Source organism: Colletes gigas, unplaced genomic scaffold (genome assembly GCF_013123115.1).
Source record: "Colletes gigas isolate AHSC1104 unplaced genomic scaffold, ASM1312311v1 Colletes_gigas_Sc00040, whole genome shotgun sequence".
Lineage (NCBI taxonomy): Eukaryota > Metazoa > Arthropoda > Insecta > Hymenoptera > Colletidae > Colletes > Colletes gigas.
This window is the reverse complement of record NW_025106669.1, coordinates 1,444,490-1,470,616: the sequence shown is the minus strand read 5'-3', so window position 1 is coordinate 1,470,616 and position 26,127 is coordinate 1,444,490. Positions and strand designations below refer to the sequence as shown.

Genomic DNA, 26,127 nt, shown 5'->3' with positions numbered 1-26,127 from the left:
TGAAAATATAGACGATTCTTTAAAAACTTGTTGATGAGGTCAGGATATAAAATAACAAACTTAGACGCAAAACGAACAAAATATGAATTTATATAAGAGCATGGTCTCAAACACTGCACCCAAACACTGTGTCACCAATACCTAAACACTCAAATTCTAGCATAGTTCAAGCACAACTTCACTCTTTTCTACAAGTATCTTCTTTTAATTCAATTAATAACGAGATTTAACCACGCTTGTGACTCCTGTTTTCATAAAGAATCATTCTTGATTCGGTTTTACTGTGATTTCGACTCTAGCTTGTTTGTTAGAAAAGAAGACGAATTTAAAGTATTTTCGACGCGTGAGAACTCCCGGAGCTCATTCGAAGCGTGGAAGTAATTTTGCTCCAGGACAGCCTGAAAGTTTTGCAATCGTTCGCGATAGGATTACTTAGACACTTGTCTACTTAGTGGCCTACTTACCCTCAGAAGAATCGAATGTCTGCGGTGGATCCAGTTGCGTTAAACGATACCGTCTAATCTCGTGGAATCCGTGGCAGGAATTATGTTGTCAAATAAATGACTTTTCATCCCTTTTTATTTAATAATATAACGTGTATATATATTTTAACGCAATATTCTCCCCACGTGGGCATCACGCTCTCTGTACAAGGGACCTCCGCGCCGTCACTCTCGCGCATCACGCTCTCTACAAGGGACCTCCGCGCAGTCACTCTGGCGCATCACGCTCTCCTCTGTACAAGGGACCTCCGCGCAGTCCCTCTCGCGCATCACGCTCTCTATACAAGGGACCTCCGCGCAGCCCCCCTCGCGCATCACGCTCTCTATACAAGGGACCTCCGCGCAGCCCCCCTCGCGCATCACGCTCTCTATACAAGGGACCTCTGCGCCGTCACTCTCGCGCATCACGCTCTCCTCTGTACAAGGGACCACCGCGCCGTCACTCTCGCGCACCCAGCGCTGCCAACACCCGTTCTCATTCATACCCCACTCACTCACCAGGCATACCACACGATAAAAATAACCCCACAGAATAATTCAACCAGAATTATTCCAGCCAATCGTATTAATAATAGAACAAAATTTTTAAACAAAATTCCGCGCAATTCTCAAAATTATCTTTCCAGAAGAAATTGCATTGCATTGTTTCCATAACTGGAGAGGTTTGAACAATTTCATGAAATGCAATTCTATATTACTGTAATCATTGATCCTTCGTTTTATTTCCTAGAAAAAGCTAGAAGAGCCCTTAGAGGGTCGAAAAATAATTGCTTTTTAGAAGTTTAATTTAAATTCTCTTTCGATGAAGATTTCCTTTTTTTATCAAAAATTTGTATATAAATTTTGAAAATTTTTCTTTTCAGCGTCGTTGGCCATTGTAGCAGCGAGCCTCTTCGCCCTGCAGACTGACGACAGAGCAAGTAGCTTCGTTATTACAAGGGGAGAAGCTTTTTACATGCAGGTGAGGCCCAAATTTCACTTAAATTCTATTTACAATATAATACATTCACACCATTCGAATTTGGAATATTATTTGAGAAAGATTCTTCTCATATTCACAGAACCTGATTTTCAGTAGTATAAATACCATGAAAGAGAAAAAAATAAATTATAGATTAATATATATTCAATTTATAACAAATAATTTACAGAATAATTTTAGTTTGCTCGTTACAACTATTTTTATTAAATTTCTAACCCTGATGAGGATTAGTAGCCTTAGAAACTTACGTCATAACATTAGGTTTCACCAAATATACCAAAGAGCATTTCACTTCAAAATTAACCAATTTCCAACCACAATATTCCATCAATAATAAACATCTATTATTTACTAATTTTTTTTACGAATACAAAATCCCTGATTGAGGATTAGTAGCCTCAGAAACTTGCAAACCTTTTGTATACAACTTAAAATGCATTTTCAATTAGCTAAACAATTCATAATCCAGTTTTATTGCACATTAAGTCGTACGATCAATAGGAAGTGGTAAAACTACTTTGGGTATGTAGCACCAAAGTAAACATCGAAATAAACATAGAAGATGGCATGAATTATAGTAGGTGGTGTATTCATCGTATAGAGGATGAAATGCCCTTTAAAATGAGCGTTCGTTCGAGTGGATAGTGTAATTAGTTCCGGAGATATGAGGATTCGAAGCGTTTGTTTACATTTCACTGTTTACGTCGCGAGGTCATTGACCCGTGCGTGTTCGAAATACGCGACTCGGTTACGGGGTTGCTTTCGCTTAAATTGCGATATCTCCGAAACGGAAAGCCGTATCGACGGAAACCAAAAACCATTTTAAAGGGGAGGCCTTGCCACTTCTAACGGTGGCTTAATTATTGAGAAAATACTAATAGTTTCGGAACAGCACGGGTCTAAAGTTTTGCTATTTTAATACGCGTTCTTGGACTGTTTTAAGACGGTGGAAACTGAAGATTCTCTGCTTTCATCTTTGCTATATATTTTTTATTTACATCGAAAGCTAACCATGATTCGATACCAAATTTTGTCCGGTTTTTTACGAAAAAATGTAAATCGTTCAACCGGTCGGATGGACCAGTCGTGATAGGCAAAACAAACTACGTATTTTTCTCAGAAAACAGACAATAAGAATCGAAGTGAATATTAAAAAAATCATTTTACGTACACTGTAAGAAAGTCGTGATGTTAAATGACCCTAAAATAACATTGTATGCTGGAAATTCAAAACGAAATAATCCATAATCACACGATTTTGTGCAGCACTCGTTAATAGAATATTTGTTTGTTTCGAACGATGTTGGAAAATAAAAATTTTGCACACAGCCTTATCTCAAATGCCAATTCCAAATTTGGAGTATCTTCGATGAATCACTTGGTGTTGATTGGTGTTACTATTACCAAAAATGTGCATCTTTCATAAAAAATAATTTCAGACATACAAATGCATGCAAATTGTATCACATAGGAATTAAAAGTTTTAACGTTATAATGGAATAGTTTTTATTTTTGTTTGTAAGTAAATTGTTTTGACATTTTATATCAAATTTTCAACATCGTGATCAACGAAAATTTACGCGATATTAATCAATTTTTTATCGAGATTTGAAGATCATTTTCAGTTTTTTAAATGGAATATTAAGAACGATTGGCTGTTATCGTTATCGTTATTCCCAAATAATGACACACATTTTTTTTACAATCTTTCACTATCTATATGTAGGCCTTCAAAAACTATAAAAATGGATAAAATATGATTCTTCCTTAATTCTATGTCGTATGAATTTTTGGGGTCGCCAATAACGAACTTAGAGTCGAAAATATCAAATTGGATACGACAGATTTAATATTGCGAATATGTTCTCTAAAAATATGTATAAAAAGTATTTCTCCTTGAAATATATTACTAAAACTTGATATCTACGTACATTTTGGAGTTTTATTCGTTATATCGAATCAGTCATTTTAAATTTAATACTGTAAATTTAATTGTTCGTTGCATTTCTTTTTCCCTCCATTAATGGGATATCTGGTATATTAATAATTCGAAAAAATTTGAAAGGTATGACTTGCAAGTGTGTGTCACGTGTACTGTTATACTTACGAAGTTATGCAACAATTTTCCTCGGTATATTTTACACTGTGAATTAACGATCTATACAGAGCTACTTAAAAAACAAACATTGTGTCTCGTATGTATTATTGCAAATAATTGTTGATCACGTAAACGAAAACCAGCCAAGTATCGCGTCGAAAATCTACATTTAAAATAGTTACCCAACTTCGTAAGTTTCAAAGACACCGAATAATTAAAACACTCGTTTAAAATTCATAGCACCCGACTCATTGTTCCTGTCAGCCACCTACTTCGAAATCATTCATAAATAACAGAGACGAACACGTCACGATACTTTCAAACGTATCACTTTAATACGATTCTAATCGATGGTAATAGTTATTTAAACGATGCAACATTTTCATAAATATATTCGTTGCAACTTATCAATGTGATTTAAATGTGGAATTGATTAGTTTGATCTTATGACGAAGATCGAGAAAAAGGATTATTCAAAATATTTGCGAGAGTAATATAGAAAAAAAATAATAAGAATCGATGATATTTGGAAATCTTGAAACGAGAATGTAGAATTGAGATATAAAGTTTTATTTAAATTTATTTAGAAATATACACCCTAACGATGTTTAATTATTTATTAATTTTTACATTTTCTTGAAGAATATAATTTGAAAAATGTGTATGCAAAGTCTTGTGTCCAAAGTTCACGTTTCTTTTGATATTTTTTTAATCCATGAAAGTGATAAATTCATTTAGAAATATACACTCTAAAAGTGAACATTAGTTTGTGATATAAGTAAATTCGATTGTAAGTGAAATATATTCTTTAAAATCTTGAAATAAGATTATCTAGCGATTTTTATTGGCAGTTACGAAATGTTTGACAATTATGGGTATTTTGGTGGAGAGAATGTAGAAATTCCATAAATATTCGAAAAGTTATTTCTTGACACCGTAAAATGAGAAAACCCTCATAAAAATGGTCCAATTTTCAAACAGCCGTAACTCCTACAATAGTGAATACATTTCGATGAAACTTTTTTCTCACGTAGAGCTCATGAGTACCTACAAAAAAGTATCAGACAACTTTTCTATAGGACGTCAAACAAAATTACTAAAAATCAAAAACGAATTTTTAAGAAATATCGACAAGGTAGCTGGCTAAAATTTTTCGGCGAAAATGAAAATCTTAGAATCGTTCTGAAAAAATTATTTTTAGCTAGGGGGACCAATTACAATAATATTTGGTGAACAGACGTACCTCCGTATTCCTATCCACTTTCGAGAAAAAAATTCACGAAGGTCAAATTTTTGGAAAATTTTAAAAAATTTCAAATGGTTCTGAAGAAATTATTTTTAGCTAGGAGGTTCGATTAGAATAGTTTTTGATGAATAGGCATACCCTCGAATTCCTACCCATTTTGGAGAAAAAAATTCGATAAAGTGGTCAAATTTTTGGACGAAATTGAAAAATTTCAAATCGTTCTGAAAAAATTATTTTTAACTAGGGGGACCAATTGCAATAATATTTGGTGAACAGACGTACCTCCGAATTCCTATCCACTTTCGAGAAAAAAATTCGCGAAGGTCAAATTTTTGGACAATTTTAAAAAATTTCAAATGGTTCTGAAGAAATTATTTTTAGCTAGGAGGTTCGATTAGAATAGTTTTTGATGAATAGGCATACCCTCGAATTCCTACCCATTTTGGAGAAAAAAATTCGATAAAGTGGTCAAATTTTTGGACGAAATTGAAAAATTTCAAATCGTTCTGAAAAAATTATTTTTAACTAGGGGGACCAATTGCAATAATATTTGGTGAACAGACGTACCTCCGAATTCCTATCCACTTTCGAGAAAAAAATTCGCGAAGGTCAAATTTTTGGACAATATTAAAAAATTTCAAATGTTTCTGAAAAAATTATTTTTAGCTAGGAGGTTCGATTAGAATAGTTTTTGATGAATAGGCGTACCCTCGAATTCCTACCCATTTTGGAGAAAAAAATTCGATAAAGTGGTCAAATTTTTGGACGAAATTGAAAAATTTCAAATCGTTCTGAAAAAATTATTTTTAACTAGGGGGACCAATTACAATAATATTTGGTGAACAGACGTACCTCCGAATTCCTATCCACTTTCGAGAAAAAAATTCGCGAAGATCAAATTTTTGGACAATATTAAAAGATTTCAAATCATTTTTTTTAGTAACTCTATTTTAAGTTCAAAATCATGAGATTTATAAACAATTTTTTTCACCACTTTGAAGAGTTTGAAATAACCTTGAAATAACCTTGAAATAACCTAGAAATATTTAACAAACATCAAAATATGGAAAAAATTCCAATTCTAGCAAAAAAGCTTCTAAAATTCTCTATCAAGGAGACAAAAATTTTTTTTTTAAAAAGTTCCTTGATAATTACACGTTTTCCAATACCATCCAAAATTAAAACACCGAATAAACAATTAAGTGGACCAAACGTGATATTACGATCCCCATAAAACGAAACGCCGTTGTACCCCCGTTCGCTAATCGTCGCAAAACCGCCGTCGAATCCAATTAACGTGCGATACTCGATTCATTTTCCAAAGCGGTAAGTCCACGATTTAATTATTCGCGGGATTTTAACGATAATCCGCTGGAAGCGCTGGTCTTAAACGATTCTGGTGGAAACTTATACGCGATCGGGGAATTAAATACTAAATGGCCACCTGATCACGAACAGCTCCGTGCAGGTGTCCGCTTAAGCCCCCCTGCCGTGGCTAGGTTGGTACGTGTCACGACTGTTGGACACTTTAAAAACAATGAGACGACATTGGCGGGCCCTCAGTGTGCGTTTCGGCGCTGATCGTTCTCAGCCAACGTCCTCGTTCTCCATTTCGTCGTTTCTGTTTTCTAATTTACATTCAGTCGGGGAGAGGGAAACGACAACACGTGGTGCAACGAGCAGAGTCCCATTCTGTGTGGAAATAAAAAAACGAAAGAAAAGATCGTTGTGTTTCGTAGTGAAAGTTCTTAATCTTAAGCGGGTCACTGTTTCTCGGGTAACGAGCTGAAACGCGAGAACACATTTATCTATCGACACTGTTGCACGATTAATTGGCCGAACGACTTTTAATCGGGGGGGACGCGCCAACCAGAAAATTTCGAAAACTTCGAAGGTGATCTATTGTTCGAACATTACTTTCGATTGTGTAATTGTCTGTTGTGAGATTCGATTCGAAGATAGAACCCTAGTAGCACAAAAATATTGGATATATATTTTTTTCGAATATTGGATAAATATTTTTTGAGCCACACTTTTTCATATTAGATAAATATTAGATGTAATATTGTATACATGTTCAAGAAATATAAATTGAATGTTTGGAACATATAAGCTAAATATTCGGAGAATATAAAATAGATATTTAAATAACATTCAATAAAATCTTTAAGATTAAGAAAGAAGTTATACAAAAAATTAATCTCTATATATATATCAAACTACTTTCTGTACACTGCTTCAGGAAATATTGTACTTTGTCTTCGGAAAAAACCTTGTTTCATTCAGAATTTTTTATACTGCTGGGGCCCGGGGATTCGAACTCGGGACCTACCGTTTACCGTATGATGTGCTTCCTCGCTGAGCCATGCGAACCTACGTTGTTACATTCGTTACTTTTTAGACTTATAAAGGCTGAAATATATAAAATAAAATATATACAGGGTGTTCGGCCACCTCTAGCAAAAATTTTAATGAGCGATAGTAGAGGCCAAAATAAGACGAAAATCAAGAATACCAATTTGCTGATGGAAGCTTCGTTAAAAAGTTATTAACAATTAAATTCAAAAATTTCAAATCGTTCTGGAAAAATTATTTTCGGTTGCGGGGGTCAACTACAATCATTTTTGGTCAATATACATATCCTCGAAATCCTAACCATTTTCGAGAAAAAAATTCCTAACTGAAAATATATTCTATGGCCAGGAATGTCACTTCAGCGAATCTTTAAAAAATCATAACTTCTGAACGGATTGGACGATTTTAATGTTTCAAACGGCAAACAACGTGTATTTTAGTGAAGAATGTGTAAAAATTCTAACAATATTGAAAAAGTTGTTCTTTGACCTCGTAAAATTAGAAAAACCCTCATAAAAATGGTCCAATTTTCTAACAACCATAACTCCTAGAATAGTGAATATATTTTGATAAAACTTTTTTCTGAAGTTAAGCCCATAGGTACCTATAAAAAAGTATTAGTCAAAATTTCCGTAGGGCGTCAAACATAATTACTAAAAATCAAAAACCAATTTTTAAGAAAAATCGACAGTCTAAATTTTTCGGTGAAATTGAAAAGTTAAAATCACTCTAGAAAAATTATTTTCGATTACAGTAGTCGCTTATAGTCATTTTTGGTCATTAGACATACCCTCGAATTCTTACCAACTTTCGAAAAAAAAATTCGAGAAAGTGTGAAATTTTTCGACAAAACTAAAAAATTTCAAATCATTCTGAAAAAAATATTTTTAGTTACAGGGGTCAATTACAATAATTTTTGGTGAATAGACATACCCCCGAATTCCTACGCATAATCGAGAAAAAAATTCGAGAATGTATGACATTTTTCGACAAAATTAAAATTTTCCAAATCGATCTAGAAAAATTATTTTCGGTTGCGGGGGTCAATTACAATAATTTTTGGTGAATAGACATACCCCCGAAATCCTACGCATAATCGAGAAAAAAAATCGAGAAGGTATGACATTTTTCGACAAATATTAAAATTTTCCAAATCGATCTAGAAAAATTATTTTCGGTTGCGGGGGTCAATTACAATAATTTTTGGTGAATAGACATACCCCCGAATTCCAACCCATTATCCAGAAAAAAATTCGAGAATATGTGAAATTTTTCGACAAAATTGAAAAATTTCAAATAATTCTAGAAAAATTATTTTCGGTTGCGAGTGTCAACTACAATCATTTTTGGTGAGTACACACACCTCCGAAATCCTATCTACTTTCGAGAAAAAAAATCGAGCAGGTGGTGAAATTTTTCGGCGAAAAAGAATTTTTCAAATCGTTCTAAAAAAATTATTTTCGGTTGCGGTGATCAATTACAATCATTTTTTATCATTACACATACCTCCGAAATCGTACGCGCTTTCGAGAAAAAAATTCCTTACTGAAAATCCAATTAGGGGTGCTAAATTTTTCAACGAAGAAAAAAAATTGCAAATCGTTGTGGAAAAATTATTTTCGGTTGCGGGGATCAATTACAATCAGTTTTTGTCATTAGACACGCCCACGAAATCCTGCCCACTTTCGAGAAAAAAAATAGAGAAGGTGTGAAATTGTTCGAGAAAATTAAAAAATTGCAAATCGTTGTGGAAATATTATTTTCGGTTGTATGGTTCAATTACAGTCATTTTTGGTGAATAGACATACCCCCGAAATCTTGCGCATTTTCGAGAAAAAAATTCAATAAGGGCGGCACTTTAAACGTTAATAACTTTTTAACGAAGCTTCCATCAACAAATTGGTATTCTTGATTTGCGTCTTATTTTGGCCTCTACTATCGCTCATTAAAATTTTTGCTAGAGGTGGCCGAACACCCTGTATATATTTGAAACTCACAAATCTTCTTGTATCGAAAGCTCGATAGAAGGTTGTCAGATTCAAGTTTTTGGTTAAAAGTTTTTGGTGAATGTTGTGAACAGCCACGTTTTTTATTTTGCTCGATGAATATTGACAAGCGCAAGAGAGGTTGTAAGAGTGTCCTTTTGGGTGTTACGTGACAATTGTCCAGAATCCGAGATGATGGAAAAGAAGAGACGCAGCCTTCTACGGGAGGCCAAGGACGAGATCGAGCTGGATAAAATGAACAAACAGAAACAGGGCAAGGTAAAATCCATCCTCGATTTATAACGCCATAAAGCTCAGACATGGGGGCTTTGTGTTCCTTGGAAAATTATTGTCAAGACTATCGCGAAAAGTAAACGTTGCGTGGACGGGATATCAGTTATACTTTACGGAACATTTACAATTTTCTAACACCAAATTTATAGACACATCGAGTCAATTCAAATTGTACAATCAAAAGTGATACTTTGTCGAGTATACAATAATTTTTTTTTCTGTTTTTATTGATCTATCAAGTGTCAAATTATGTTTCTTTTTTTTTGGAATATTCGTAGTACACATAAATTCTGATATTTCTAGGACGAGCAGGTTTAAAATTGAATAATATTTTGTGTATTTCATATAATCTTAAGGTATTTAATTAATAATATTATTGGAAACTTGATCGTAGAAACAATGAAAGTATTTTTAAATTGTTGCATCAAATAAGTGGGAAATAAATATTCTACTTGGGAGTATTAGAAGAGAAATTAATTGTAAATTTGGGTTATGAAAGATAAACAAGTTTCGTTTTGAAAAAGTTAAATAGCGAATTGTGCATATCTGAAGAAGATGTAAGGCTGGATCTTATCGAGACAAAGTTATATTATGGATTCTGTATTAACACATTACCGACCGATAGCCTATTAATCAACTTCTTTACCGACCAACGCTTACCGACCGATAGCGTATTAATCAACTTCTTTACCGACCAACGCTTACCGACCGATAGCCGATTAATCAACCGCTCACGGTCGGTAAAGTGTTAATAAAATTCCAAGAAGCTCGTGACAGAGGATCTATCATCCTCGATATGAAGACGTTGTTTGGTTAAACTTTAATATAGCAAAATGGTGGACCTTAGAACTTTAAGAAAGTCCTGTAAAATAGTAAAATTTTGATACTCGATCTTCTTGAGCGAAACTATTAATTCACGATGCAAATAAACGCTGGATCAATGTAGAAATATTGATAATTTTGGAATAAAGTTAAAAAATGTATTAAATTTTTCTAATATTTATATTATACCTTCAAAATTAGAGCCACTCGCTTTAAAGATTGCTTTCGACAATACTTACCAAATTCTTGAGTAAATAGTTTGTAGACATAGTCCAGAAGAATTGTAATAACTCGAAAAACCCCCTAAAACTGATCCAATTTTCAAACAGCCATAACTCCTACAATACTGAATGTATTTCAATGAAACTTTTTTCTGAAGCAGATCCCATAGGTGCCTACAAAAAAGTATTAAACAACTTTTCTGTACGGCGCCAACCAAATTTATTAAAAATGAAAAACGAATTTTTAAGTGAAATCGACAGGGTGATTTTTCGGTGAAATTGAAAAATTTCAAATCATTCTAGAAAAATTATTTTCGGTTACAGGAGTCAATTATAATCATTTTTTATCATTAGAAATACCCTCGAATTCCTACGCATAATCGAGAAAAAAATTCGAGAAGGTATGACATTTTTCGACAAAATTAAAATTTTCCAAATCGATCTAGAAAAATTATTTTCGGTTGTGGGGGTCAATTACAATAATTTTTGGTCATTAGACATACACCCGAATTCCTACGCACTTACGAGAAAAAAATTCCTTACTGAAAATATATTCTATGGCCAGAAATGTCACTTCAGCGAATCTTTAAAAAATCATAACTTCTGAACGGATTGGAGGATTTTAATGTTTCAAACGGCAAACAACGTGTATTTTAGTGAAGAATATGTACAAATTCTAACAATATTGAAAAAGTTGTTCTTTGACCCCGTAAAATTAGAAAAACACCCATAAAAATGGTCCAATTTTCAAACAGCCATAATTCCAACAATAGTGAATATATTTCAATGAAACTTTTTTCTGAAGTAGAGCTCATGGGTACCTACAAAAAAGTGTTAGACAATTTTTCCGTAGGGCATCAAACAAAATTACTAAAAATCAAAAACAAGGAAAATCGACAGGGGTAGGTGCCTACATTGTTCGACGAAAAAAAAATTCCAAATCATTCTAGAAAAATTATTTTTAGTTGTGGGGGTCAATTGCAATAATTTTTGGTGATTAGACATACCCTCGAATTCCTACGCGTAATCGAGAAAAAAAATCTAGAAAGTATGACATTTTTCGACAAAATTAAAATTTTCCAAATCGTTCTAAAAAAAATTATTTTTAGATGTGGGGCTCAATAACAATTATTTTTGGTCGATAGACATACCCTCGAAATCTTAACCATTTTCGAGAAAAAAATTCAAAACCGGTGGAACTTTAAAATGTTAATAACTTTTTAACGAAGCCTCCATCAACAAATTAGTATTTTACATTTTCGCCTTATTTTAACCCCTAGAATCTCCCATTAAAATTTTTCCCTATATAAAACACATTAAATATGATAAAATTAAATAAAACAAATTTCAATATTGCTCATATATCGATCACTTTTTTTTAAATTTTTTATTTTTATCTTTCACAGATATCAAGTAGACACTATTACAATAATTTATAATTTATAATTCATAATTCACTTTACTCTATTTTTAGATGTTAAGAGTTTCTTCGAAGGTCTCGATTATTTGAAAATTTCGTAAACAATTTCTCATGATTCGTGTGTAAATAATAATACAGCTAGTTTGTACGTTTCGTGGAGACAAAAGGGTCGTCGCAGAAAAAGTCACAGACAGAACTTAACCAGCAAAGAGACGGACGTAGTTTCTTCCTGTTTCATTTTTTGTACCTAATTTATTTCATCACGTAGAGAGAATACCCTCGAGGGAAACTCGTGTTTAGCTCCGCGGAAAACTTTCCGCCCGTGGGAAGACAAATAATCATTGAAAAACTATTTGCAGCGTAAACGTATTTACAGGAAGTACAGGTACACGGCTGTAAATAATTTACTTTCGACTAGGTTACGCTTTCTTTCCATTATTCCCATCGCAAGTAACAATTCGAGGTTATGAATTTGAAAAATTATTGTCATAGAGTGCAATAATTAAAAACACAAATATAATAATAGAAATAAGTCTATTTGGACATCAGTTTAATTATTCTATTTTACATAAATTCAAAAAGAAACATGAAACTTAAATAAAAAAAAATCAAACAGGTTGCAATCTTTCAGTTTCTGCACCATAATAAAATTTCTCTATATCCTGTTTAGAGGGCGCGCTGAGCTACTAAAGCGCGACTAACCTCAATTAAAGAAAGTATTCTTTCTTTACATTTATATTTCTATGTTTTTCAACGAATATCCTCTCTTTTACCATTGCTTGGTTCCGCGTGCATTTAATTAAATCCATTCTTGTCTCTTCGCGTTAATGGCGGGTATTCTACCAATGAAAGGCCAGCAATTAACCACGGTAAAATTCCCCGTAATAACGATGCACATTTGTCCGCGTACGAATACGCGTAATCGATGGTCCGAGTAACGCGTGTGCTTCGAACGAAAATTGTTTATCGCCTCGTTATCGCGTATTGATCATTATTGGCGCGTCGATCGCCTGGCATAACTGTTCCCAACACCGGTAGCTTAAATAAATTTAAAAATCTCCACGTATAGTGATCATCATTACTCGAGTGTTTGCTTTAATAATTCGCTACGGTTTCTTTTAACACTAGAAAGACTGAAACTTAGTATATACCTATATTGCCCAAAAGCAGTCAAAATGACTGCATCGTGAAAGAATAAATAATGTGTAAAGAAATTTGTTTAAAATTAATTTTTAATATTATGGTATAATATTATGAATTTAGGGCGCAGAAATAAAATAAACAACTTGTTAGAACAAGTATCACTGCATAAAGATTCGAATAACAAGTACTACTTTAGCTTATTGAGAAACTGTAATTTATCAATAGGTCAAGGTTAGGTCTGGGTTAGGTCTGGATTAGATCTGAGTTAGGTCTGGGTTAGGTCTGGATTAGATCTGGATTAGATCTGGGTTAGGTCTGGATTAGATCTGGATTAGATCTGGGTTAGGTCTGGATTAGATCTGAGTTAGGTCTGGGTTAGGTCTGGGTTAGGTCTGGATTAGATCTGAGTTAGGTCTGGGTTAGGTCTGGATTAGATCTGGATTAGATCTGGGTTAGGTCTGGATTAGATCTGGATTAGATCTGGGTTAGGTCTGGATTAGATCTGGATTAGATCTGGGTTAGGTCTGGATTAGATCTGAGTTAGGTCTGGGTTAGGTCTGGGTTAGGTCTGTATTAGATCTGAGTTAGGTCTGGGTTAGGTCTGGATTAGATCTGAGTTAGGTCTGGGTTAGGTCTGGATTAGATCTGGATTAGATCTGGATTAGATCTGGATTAGATCTGGGTTAGGTCTGGATTAGATCTGAGTTAGGTCTGGGTTAGGTCTGGGTTAGGTCTGGATTAGATCTGAGTTAGGTCTGGGTTAGGTCTGGATTAGATCTGAGTTAGGTCTGGATTAGGTCTGGATTAGATCTGAGTTAGGTCTGGGTTAGGTCTGGATTAGATCTGGGTTAGGTCTGGATTAGATCTGGGTTAGGTCTGGGTTAGGTCTGGAATAAGTCTGAATTAAGTCTAGGTTAGGTCTGGTCTTAAAGTCTAGGTTAGGACTTAATTCAGACTTATTCCAGACCTAACCCAGACCTAACCCAGATCTAATCCAGACCTAACCCAGACCTAACCCAGACCTAAACCAGACCTAACCCAGATCTTATTCAGATCTAATCCAGACCTAACCCAGAGCTAACTCAGATCTAATCCAGACCTAACCCAGACCTAACTCAGATCTAACTCAGATCAAATCCAGACCTAACCCAGACCTAACCCAGACCTAAACCAGACCTAACCCAGATCTAATTCAGATCTAACCCAGACCTAACCCAGAGCTAACTCTGATCTAATCCAGACCTAACCCAGACCTAACTCAGATCTAACTCAGATCTAATCCAGTCCTAACCCAGACCTAACCCAGACCTAAACCAGACCTAACCCAGATCTAATTCAGATCTAATCCAGACCTAACCCAGAGCTAACTCAGATCTAATCCAGACCTAACCCAGACCTAATTCAGATCTAATCCAGACCTAACCCAGACCTAACCCAGACCTAAACCAGACCTAACCCAGATCTAATTCAGATCTAATCCAGACCTAACCCAGAGCTAACTCAGATCTAATCCAGACCTAACCCAGATCTAACTCAGATCTAACTCAGATCTAATCCAGACCTAACCCAGACCTAACCTAGATCTAGGGTCTGGGTTAGGTCTGGATTAGATCTGGGTTAGGTCTGGGTTAGGTCTGGGTTAGGTAAGCCCAAATCGACAATTTATCATGTACTTGTATGTTGTCATGTGTTGGTAATCGAAAAAAAATGAACACTGTTATTTCAATACAGAGTCGATCTGGTCATATAAGAAATTTACTCAATTCAATAATAAGAGTGATTTGATTATTTAAAATTTCCCAAGCAGTCAAAATGACTGCTTTTTTGGGCAATATAGGTATACCGGAAATGAAGGCTGGGAGAGGTAACTATAATTATTAATAAACGCATTTATATGTTGTACAAAAAGTCACAAAATTCTAAGAAATTGTGTCATTATATACATAATTGTTTTTCTAATTGAAATTAAAAAGCAGTCAAAATTACTTCCTTGGGCAATCTAGTGTCAACTGCGTCGTGTCACAATTAATGGCGCGTGAAATTGGTTTTCATCAATCGTTGCGCGAACAATACTGGTGATGAATGTTCGAATGAGAATGAAATGTATGGTTTTCGTTCGTTCGTAATAAATCGAACGTTCTGACTAACAATGGGTTTCCCCTACTGGACGAAAAATTGTTTCCTTTGTGAATTACGTGTGGATTTATTAATCTTGACGATTTCTAAGTCTATCGTTCTAGTTTTAGTACGTGAAGGTTCTTCACGTACTAAATTAATACGAAGGGAAATTGATACCGCGAGGGAAAATAGAATCTATTTCAGGCTGATAAATTGCCGTGGTGTTTTCGTTGATCGAAGGGGTCGAAATTTGTTGTTTCAGTTGGCTGCCATCGCCTTGAACTTCGGCGTGCTGGTCACAGCGGTGTACGAGGGTATTTATGCTCGACGTGGCGGTGACCCGACGAAAATTAGGGTCGTGGCTGATCCTCGTGCCGCCACCATAAATAATCCTGGCTACCGGGAACATCAACCCACGAACGGTGAGTTTATCCAACAACTTGACTTTTATTCTTTCCCCAGAAACACCAAACTTTGACACAAATAAATATTTACAAAAATTTATTATATCCAAACCTTCGTTATCCTTTTTTTTTATTATTTTTATTATCCTTATTTTAATCCTTAATTTATCCTTAGTAATCCTCATTTTTCGAATCTATTATTTGTTAAATAAAGTCAACGAACTTCTAGATCTTCGAGTTGCATGACTCGTGGAAAATAAGTGTGGGAAGGGAACGGTCGAAACGGATCGATATCGCAGTGTTCGGAAGCCATGACATGAACGAGATTCGGGAAACGGTCATGGCCTTCCGAGACAGGTGTGAATGGAGCAAGAGGAATGTATGCGAGTAAGAAGGAGAGAGTGAATGAGAGAAAGGGAAAACGTGTGTAAAGAGCAGGATGAAGGAATGTGAATGTCGAAAAGATGAATTGTGCGTGGACAAAAGAAAAAGCAGTGTCTTGGTGACCGAGCTGGGAAAAACATTGTATTTAAAAGCTAATAAATTGATCATCATTTTACCCTCTTCCACTCTATTTCTACATAAGTTACGAGAATTCTCTTGAAATTGGATTTCGAGACTGGACGGGGTCTGCAGTATTGCATTTCATATTATTATTTACGTTTCGCTCTAAAAAGATCGTAACCCAACCCAGACTTATTCCAGACCTAATCCAGACTTAATTCAGACTTATTCCAGACCTAACCCAGAGCTAACCCAACCTAACAAACCTAGGGTTGGGTCTGGGTTAGGTCTGGAATAAGTCTGAATTAAGTCTGGGTTAGGTCTGAATTAAGTCTGGGTTAGGTCTGGGTTAGGTCTGGGTTAGGTCTGAATTAAGTCTGGGTTAGGTCTGGAATAAGTCTGAATTAAGTCTGGGTTAGGTCTGGGTTAGGTCTGAATTAAGTCTGGGTTAGGTCTGGGTTAGGTCTGAATTAAGTCTGGGTTAGGTCTGGGTTAGGTCTGAATTAAGTCTGGGTTAGGTCTGAATTAAGTCTGCGTTAGGTCTGGGTTAGGTTTGGGTTAGGTCTGGGTTAGGTCTGAATTAAGTCTGGGTTAGGTCTGGGTTAGGTCTGAATTAAGTCTGGGTTAGGTCTGGGTTAGGTCTGAATTAAGTCTGGGTTAGGTCTGGGTTAGGTCTGAATTAAGTCTGGGTTAGGTCTGGAATAAGTCTGAATTAAGTCTGGGTTAGGTCTGGGTTAGGTCTGGAATAAGTCTGAATTAAGTCCTAACCTAGACTTTAAGTCCAGACCTAACCTAGACTTAATTCAGACTTATTCCAGACCTAACCCAGACCTAACCCAGACTTAATTCAAACCTAACCCAGATCTAACCCAGACTTAATTCAGACTTATTCCAGACCTAACCCAGACTTATTCCAGACCTAACCCAGACCTAACCCAGACTTAATTTAGACTTATTCCAGACCTAACCCAGACTTAATTCAAACCTAACCCAGACCTAACCCAGACTTAATTCAGACTTATTCCAGACCTAACCCAGACTTATTCCAGACCTAACCCAGACCTAACCCAGACTTAATTCAGACTTATTCCAGACCTAACCCAGACTTAATTCAAACCTAACCCAGACCTAACCCAGACCTAACCCAGACTTAATTCAGACCTAACCCAGACCTAACCCAGACTTATTCCAGACTAACCCAGACCTAACCCAGACTTAATTCAGACTTATTACAGACCTAACCCGAATAACTCTAAACGAATATCTGGAAGATAGACTTAAAAAGGAAAAAGTGAATCTTTTTAATAACTCTCGAATTCCGTAATTTAGGAATTTTCGATATCGAGTTCCACATCGTGGAATGCATCGATATTCGAAACGTTATTTAACCCCTTAACGCACAGTCTTTTTGAAAAAACCGGCCAAAAAAAATCAATTTTGTTGTTGTTGTAAAAAAACACAATTTAGGACATTGTCTTGGTAAAAAAATTTTAAAAATACAAAAATAATCAAAATTTTTATTATAATTTGGGATTTTGATCCACGTTGCAGAAAGGAGTCGAATATTGCAATGTTACACGTACATCGACTTTTTTTATCTTTCTTTTCGAATTGCTATTTCCGAAAAACACATATTTTTACTCATAAAAATATTTATTTACACTTTTACAATATAAATAATAATAATATTACTATATTTGAGTGTGAAAAATTATAGCAGCATATAATACAACTATTTTCAAATCGTCGTGTTTAATGCATAGTTCAATAATCATAATCACGAAGTTCGTTTCGATTCGCCGCCATTTAATTTCGAGCGCGAAATTAGTTAAATAGCGGACAGAGAAGTTCCGTGGTCTGATTCTACAGGGATTACAGTACCAAATGTAGTTTTCCTCACCTCTATTTGTCTTCTTAATTCGTATTTCAAAGTTTGTTTAAACGCGATGTCACGGAACACGAATACTTCGTACACGTGCCGCGATGAAACCTGATTAAGAGGAAACAAAGTTTGCATAACATTCGCTGCGAACTAATGGACGATGAAAAACTTGATTCCGATACTGTGCACCTTGAAAACGAAAATTACGTTTTAATATGCACGGTACATGTGGTTTCTACCATTTCTCGCGTTTAAATTATTCGTTTCTTTCCACACTTTGTCGATTTATTTTATTTTATTCTCTGTTTTATTAATACCGATCCCTTCTTATTAATATCATTTTTTAAGTAATTATTCAAGCCTGTAATTTACGACTTTTTTCGTACAATTTAAGATACTCAAAATTAAATGTACGATTTTAAACTGGATCGAAACTATATATTTCTTTGAATATTTTTTTGAAAGCAAATTCACCTTCGATTCAAAATTCAATATGCAATTTTAAACAGAATCATGGGAATATATTTCTTTAAATATTTTTATAAAAAAAGATTCAGCACTTATAACTAAAAGTTAAATGTACAATTTTAAACAAACATATAGACACATAATTGAAGTAGTAGATTCTGTAACGCGTGTACAAGTGACAGAAATGAAATTTTCAAGTATAAATCCCTTGGAAGTGCTTTTGAGACTTGGAAATGGGGGTCGTTGAAGTATCTTAAACCGAATTCCACCGACTTTCTGTACGTTTAACTTTCCTTTGAAGGTTTCGCCCTTCGAATGAATTTGAAAATGGCGATAGGACGTCAACGAGACACCCTTCAAGTTTCTTTTCATGGAAGTGGCTGGAAGTCGGGAGACCTTCGCCTGGCAGCTGATGGAAACTCAATATGCCAGAGAAATGGTCTTCGGATGTGAGCGTGATGGGAGTCAAGGTGAAGGGAGAAAATAGTGAAGATATAAAGGGGAGCAAGAGAGGGTGTTGGAAGGTCTATTCAAAGTGCGCACGCGCCCGTAGAACTTTCTGGCACGTTCCAACCGTTGGGGCCCTCGTGGCCTGCGCGCGCCGGTGTGTGCTCTCTCGACCTGCGCGCGCTGGTGTGCTCTCTCTCTCTCTCTCGGCCCGTCCGCGTAACCGCATGGTTTAGTACACGCGATATTACAAATGTAGTCCATATACAGGGTGTTCGGCCACCTGTAGCAAAAATTTTAATGGGCGATAGTAGAGGCCAAAATAAGACGAAAATCAAGAATACCAATTTGTTGATGGAAGCTTCGTTAAAAAGTTATTAACGTTTAAAGTGCCGCCCTTACTGAATTTTTTTCTCGAAAATGCGCAAGATTTCGGGGGTATGTCTATTCGCCAAAAATGACTGTAATCGAACCCTACAATCGAAAATAATTTTTCCACAACGATTTGCAATTTTTTAATTTTCTCGAATAATTTCACACCTTCTCTATTTTTTTTTCTCGAAAGTGGGCAGGATTTCGTGGGTATGTCTAATGACAAAAACTGATTGTAATTCACCCCCGCGACCGAAAATATTTTTTCCACAACGATTTGCAATTTTTTTTCTCCGTTGTAAAAATTTAGGCACCTAATTGGATTTTCGGTAAGGAATTTTTTTCTCGAAAGTGCGTACGATTTCGGAGGTATGTGTAATGATAAAAAATGATTGCAATTGATCCCCGCGACCGAAAATAATTTTTTTAGAACGATTTGAAAAATTTTTTTTCGCCGAAAAATTTCACCACCTAATCGATTTTTTTTCTCGAAAGTAGATAGGATTTCGGAGGTACGTGTACTCGCCAAAAATGATTGTAGTTGATCCCCGCAACCGAAAATAATTTTTCTAGAATTATTTGAAATTTTTCAATTTTTTCGAAAAATTTCACATATTCTCGAATTTTTTTCTGGAAAATGGGTTGGAATTCGGGGGTATGTCTATTCACCAAAAATTATTGTAATTGACCCCCGCAACCGAAAATGATTTTTCTAGATCGATTTGGAAAATTTTAATTTTGTCGAAAAATGTCATACCTTCTCGAATTTTTTTCTCGATTATGCGTAGGAATTCGGGGGTATGTCTATTCACTAAAAATTATTGTAATTAAACCCCGCAACCGAAAGTAATTTTTTCAGAAAGATTTGGAAAATTTTAATTTCACCGAAAAATTTCATACCTTCTCGATTTTTTTTCTCGATTATGCGTAGGAATTCGGGGGTATGTCTATTCACCAAAAATTATTGTAATTGACCCCTGCAACTAAAAATATTTTTTTCAGAATGATTTGAAATTTTTTAGTTTTGTCGAAAAATTTCACACTTTCTCGAATTTTTTTTTCGAAAGTTGGTAAGAATTCGAGGGTATGTCTAATGACCAAAAATGACTATAAGCGACTACTGTAATCGAAAATAATTTTTCTAGAGTGATTTTAACTTTTCAATTTCACCGAAAAATTTAGACTGTCGATTTTTCTTAAAAATTGGTTTTTGATTTTTAGTAATTTTGTTTGACGCCCTACGGAAATTTTGACTAATACTTTTTTATAGGTACATATGGGCTTAACTTCAGAAAAAAGTTTTATCAAAATATATTCACTATTGTAGGAGTTATGGCTGTTCGAAAATTGGACCATTTTTATTGGGGGTTTTTCTAATTTTACGAGGTCAAAGAACAACTTTTTCAATATTGTTAGAACTTGTACATATTCTTCACTAAGATACACGTTGTTTGCCGTTTGAAACATTAAAATCGTCCAATCCGTTCAGAAGTTATGATTTTTTAAAGATTCGCTGAAGTGACATTCCTGGCCATAGAATATATTTTCAGTGAGGAATTTTTTTCTCGAAAATGGTTAGGATTTCGAGGATATGTATATTGACCAAAAATGATTGTAGTTGACCCCCGCGGTCGAAAATAATTTTTCCAGAACGATTTGAAATTTTTGAATTTAATTGTTAATAACTTTATAACGAAACTTCCATCAACAAATTAGTATTCTTGATTTTCGTCTTATTTTGGCCTCTACTATCGCTCATTAAAATTTTTGCTAGTGGTGGCCGAACACCCTGTATAGTTTCGATGCAGTTTAAAATCGTACATTTAACATCGAATCATAAATACTAGATTCGTTTTTATAAAAATTGTTAAAGAACTATATTTTCGTGGGTGGATGTTTAGAACGTATTTATTATAATTGTATAACGTTGGTTAAAAACTATTTAACAAGAAATCGATACAATAACAATGATTTGTCTCACACGTCTCCTCACTCTCAATACTCGCTTACAAGTGAATAATATGACTACAAGTGAATGTAATAAGGGAATGAACTATATTTTTATAATTTCAGGTGGAACCATCTCGATGACGGACGCCAGCGGCAAGCCTTACGTCGGCGGCGCAGGAAACGGCTCGATGGCGTCGGTGGCGACCTCTGGAAGCGTGGGCAGCACCGCGTCTCCGCTCCGTAGCTCCCTAAAGAAGCCCAAGCCTCTAGGCATTCACAATCCCGGCTTCTCCGCGCACAGTCCGACGCTTTCCAGGAACGGGTCGCAAAAGAAAGTGCGAATACAAACGCACTCCACCGAGGTCTAGCAATCTCGTGGCCACAACGAGACGAATCCTCGTGGGGCATCCTCCGAACAAGCGTTTCCCTTCGAAACGAGACACTCGACAGGTCGAAGCTACGTCGAAACGTTCTTCGATCGCGAAAACGATGTTTTCATTTAAAATTCGGGGGGACATCCGATATAATCGTGAAGCTCCAACTGTTTTGGCGACGATTGCTATTAATTGTCGAGATTTTCGGGATACGGTGACCAAAACGCTCCGAGTGTAGCGTGTTTTAAAAGAATAACACCAATTTCGAATACTTTTAATTTCGAAATGTATTTTAGGGTTGTTTGGGTATTTATTTGTTTCGATTTATTTTGTGGACGAGTGTCCTCATCGGAGCCGAAATTATGGCGCCATTATTCAAATTTTGTGATCGAGTGTCCTCATTGGAGTCGAAATTATGGCGCCAATATTCAAATTTTGCAATCGAGGCGGTTTTTTTTATTGATATTATAGAACAATTCTCATCTTACTTGAGTTTTTGTTATATTTTCTATAATTTTTTGACAATCTAAATGCATAAATATCCTGAGTGTAATTATTACTATTAAATTAGAACTTCTTTGCAACTATTTTCTTAGAACAGTGAACTAAAAGGTTAATTAATCAATTTAACAGTCTCATTCGACTCCTGTGGACATTTTCATCACTTCTAAATGAATGTTTACTGTATCTTGCTAAATCACGATGAACAAAGTGTTCAATACCCAACAGCCACCTTTCTCACAAGTGGTCCATCTCGAGATTACAACGACCCTACAATAACGATTCTCGACGATTAAAGTTTTTTATTTTTTAACAAAGTACAGATTCATGAGGACACTGGGAAGTTCTCCAATAAATTTTCTGTCGTTGGATGATTATTGGAGAACTTCCTTTCACAAAGTGTTGTTCTCAAGTTCACGAAAGGTCCAAGGATCTCGAATGACCTTGGATCGAAAACTTCGCGAGTCTCAGTGGGAGGACGTAGGAAATGAGCCCTCTCGAAGAACTGATCGAGCATATCCGGTCGGAAAATGGCGGACTCCGACTGAGATTTCCAATGGCGTCGCGACGCCTTCGAGAACCTCCGGAGGCGTCGCGTATGACGTGTGGGCGGTATTTATAGGAGAATGTGATATAATACTGATTTAAAGGGAACCGTAAAAATTTCGTCATCGATGGTTGTTAGGTTGGCCACCATTTTCTGCTTCGAGATTCGCTAGTTTCGTCATCGAGACACTCGAATCGAATCTAAGATATTTTCTATCGGACTGCTTCGAAAACTATTCCATTATTCAAACGAATTTGACAAAAATAGATTTGTATTAATTTCACGATAAATTATTATGAATCGTTTAAAATTATTGATATAAAAAATTGTGCAAAATTCTTCTTTCGTCTGGTGAAAGTTGCACCAGAAATCAGTGGCTACGAATTCGATCGTGTCTTGTATTTGTTAAATACTAGACATATATATCCGCGATAATGCAATTCTCTCGGGAGAAAGCGCTCGAGAAGCTTCGCCACCTGGCGGTAACATCGCAGTACTGCTACGGGCATGGTATCGCGCGGGACGAATACGCGTATGCGCGCGCAAGTAGACTGTCGTGTACAGGGGTCGCGTGGTCTGCCAAACGGTCGTACTCATGAAATCTTTGCACATAAATTACATGTTAATAACGCGCTTAGGGTTAGGTCTGGGTTAGGTCTGAATTAAATCTGGGTTAGGTCTGGAATAAGTCTGAATTAAGTCTGGGTTAGGTCTGAATTAAGTGTGGGTTAGGTCTGGAATAAGTCTGAATTAAGTCTGGGTTAGGTCTGGATTAGATCTGAGTTAGGTCTGGGTTAGGTCTGGGTTAGGTCTGGAATAAGTCTGGGTTAGGTCTGGGTTAGGTCTGAATTAAGTCTGGGTTAGGTCTGGGTTAGGTCTGAATTAAGTCTGGGTTAGGTCTGGGTTAGGTCTGAATTAAGTCTGGGTTAGGTCTGGGTTAGGTCTGAATTAAGTCTGGGTTAGGTCTGGGTTAGGTCTGAATTAAGTCTGGGTTAGGTCTGGGTTAGGTCTGAATTAAGTCTGGGTTAGGTCTGGAATAAGTCTGAATTAAGTCCTAACCTAGACTTTAAGTCCAGACCTAACCTAGACTTAATTCAGACTTATGCCAGACTTAACCCAGACTTAATTCAGACCTAACCCAGACCTAACCCAGACTTAATTCAGACCTAACCCAGACCTAACCCAGACTTAATTCAGACCTAACCCAGACCTAACCCAGACTTAATTCAGACCTAACCCAGACCTAACCCAGACCTAACCCAGACTTAATTCAGACCTAACCCAGACCTAACCCAGACTTAATTCAGACCTAACTCAGACCTAACCCAGACCTAACCCAGACTTATTCCAGACCTAACCCAGACCTAACCCAGACCTAACTCAGATCTAATCCAGACCTAACCCAGACTTAATTCAGACTTATTCCAGACCTAACCCACACTTAATTCAGACCTAACCCAGACCTAACCCTAGGTTTGTTAGGTTGGGTTAGGTCTGGAATAAGTCTGAATTAAGTCTGGGTTGGGTTATGATCGTTTCAGCACGGAACGTAGGTGTTTTTCGTTGAACGACGTAGTTCGCCAAGCAAGAACAGAGAGGCAATTATTAAGCAAAGGGAGAAATTTATACAAAACTATCATGCCCCGTCTCGGCTTCGCCCGACCTTGTGCATATTTAATTTTTGAATTTTAGCAAATTCGTAAATGGAAATCAACTTTCCTTTGAAGCATTTGACAAATAATGAACCAATAGAGGATTTTAAATAAATTTCTCTATACAGGGAATTTTCTGAACCCCTAAAATAATCTTACTTCACTTATTTCTTATATATTTGCATGTTAAGTGCATTGCATAATTTTCTGAAAATTAAAATCTCCAATTTATTATACATATAGTTGCATATTGAGCATATTATGTAGTTTCTTGAAAATTAAAATTTCCCATTTTTTTTATATATTTACCATATAGAGTGCATTATGTAGGTTTTTAAAATTCAAATCTCGCATTTATTATGCACTAGCAATTGACCTTGTGCAAAAGCAATTTATGGCCAGACGATCGTCCTGACATATATAACCGCGATAATGCAATTCTCTCGCGAGAAAGCGCTCGAGAAGCTACGCCACCTGGCGGTGACATCGCAGTACTGCTACGGGCGAGGTATCGCGCGGGACGAATACGCGCATGCGCCCGCAAGTAGACTGTCGTATACAGGGGTCGCGTGGTCCGCCAAACGGTCGTACGCATGAAATCTTTGCACATAAATTACATGTTAATAACGCGCTTCTGAGACATGCTACATAGCCTAAGTCCGTCCTAGAGTGTGCAGGAATAACGTGTCAAAATTTGAGGAAGATCGGTTCAATAGGTCTTGAGTTTTACGCGAACATAAAAATCGACTCTTTCTTAAAGTAAACTTTCAGTCGTTTGAGCAGTGTAATCGTTGAAAGTGGCCGGAGTGTCTCGATTTGGGACGCAAGATGGCGGAGTCTCGAAGCAAACTGTTGGATCAGGATCGTCGAGGATCGAATAGAAATCAGCCAGTCGTGTTCGGTGAGATTACAGTTTAAGTTCCCAAGTGGTTTCCAGCGGCGAACACGAACGAATTCGTCTCTTCACAGTCCATTAATTTTACTTATTTAAGACTTGGATCTCCATCAGTATTTCTACAGAAAAACAGCGATTCACGTAAATTTTTGAGACTTAATCTTCGTTTCACAGGCGTAGAAACCATAAAATTCGATACAAAAAAATCTAACGATATTAAATTTGGTGATCTAATTAGTCAAGTTAAGAAACTTCGTTCTAAAATTCATTCCACAAACATCGATCTCAAACTAATCGAATTTTATAAAAATATTTAACAAAACTTTACGAAATATATTGCATGCATCTGCTAGTGATTTTCCATTCGTAAAATCAAAATGGCGTCTACTAATGTTTCTCTGTTTCTCAGTTGGAAACATTCAGATGCTATTTTATCGATATTCGTAAATTTCTGCGTTGAATAATATTATACGCGGATCATTCGATCGTGAATTGGAATAGATTTCCATATTTGAACAGTTTTTAAACCGTATTTAACTGGTTTTTTGTCGAATCAATCGCCAAGTGGACGAATCGAGTCGAAAAAACGATGAAAATTCGAAATATTTTTGTTTAATGTTTTCGATGTTTTGGATGTGAATATTTATGTTGAATTTCTCGTGGAATTTGAACGACTATTTAAATATTATGTTGCACTTTTTTGTTGTTGGATTTTTATGCAATTTGATATATTTATTAATAAAATTGATAAAATAAGAGCTTCGTAGCTATAATTCTTATCTTACTTGAGTTTTCGTTATATTTTTGAATATTAAATGAATTCTATAGTGTTTCGACAATCTAAATTCCCCATAAATGCATAAATATCCGCGGTCTAATTACGAGACATTAATCGAAGAGCGAATATCGCTCGGTTCGCAGCTGGAGAGACGTAATTATTAAGT

At 35.8% G+C, this 26,127-nt stretch overlaps 1 protein-coding gene across 1 annotated transcript in view; it reads left to right on the top strand.

Annotated features, from left to right (window-relative positions):
- LOC122402834 overlaps positions 1–23,302 on the top strand; it is a 76,336-nt gene extending 53,034 nt beyond the window's left edge. The window contains exons 4-6 of the mRNA XM_043405957.1: positions 1,367–1,464; positions 15,450–15,609; positions 21,338–23,302. Of these exons, the coding sequence (XP_043261892.1) occupies positions 1,367–1,464; positions 15,450–15,609; positions 21,338–21,582 (503 nt within the window). The 3' untranslated portion in view covers positions 21,583–23,302. The remainder of the gene's footprint in view (positions 1–1,366; positions 1,465–15,449; positions 15,610–21,337) is intronic.
- The last annotated feature ends 2,825 nt before the right edge of the window (positions 23,303–26,127 follow it).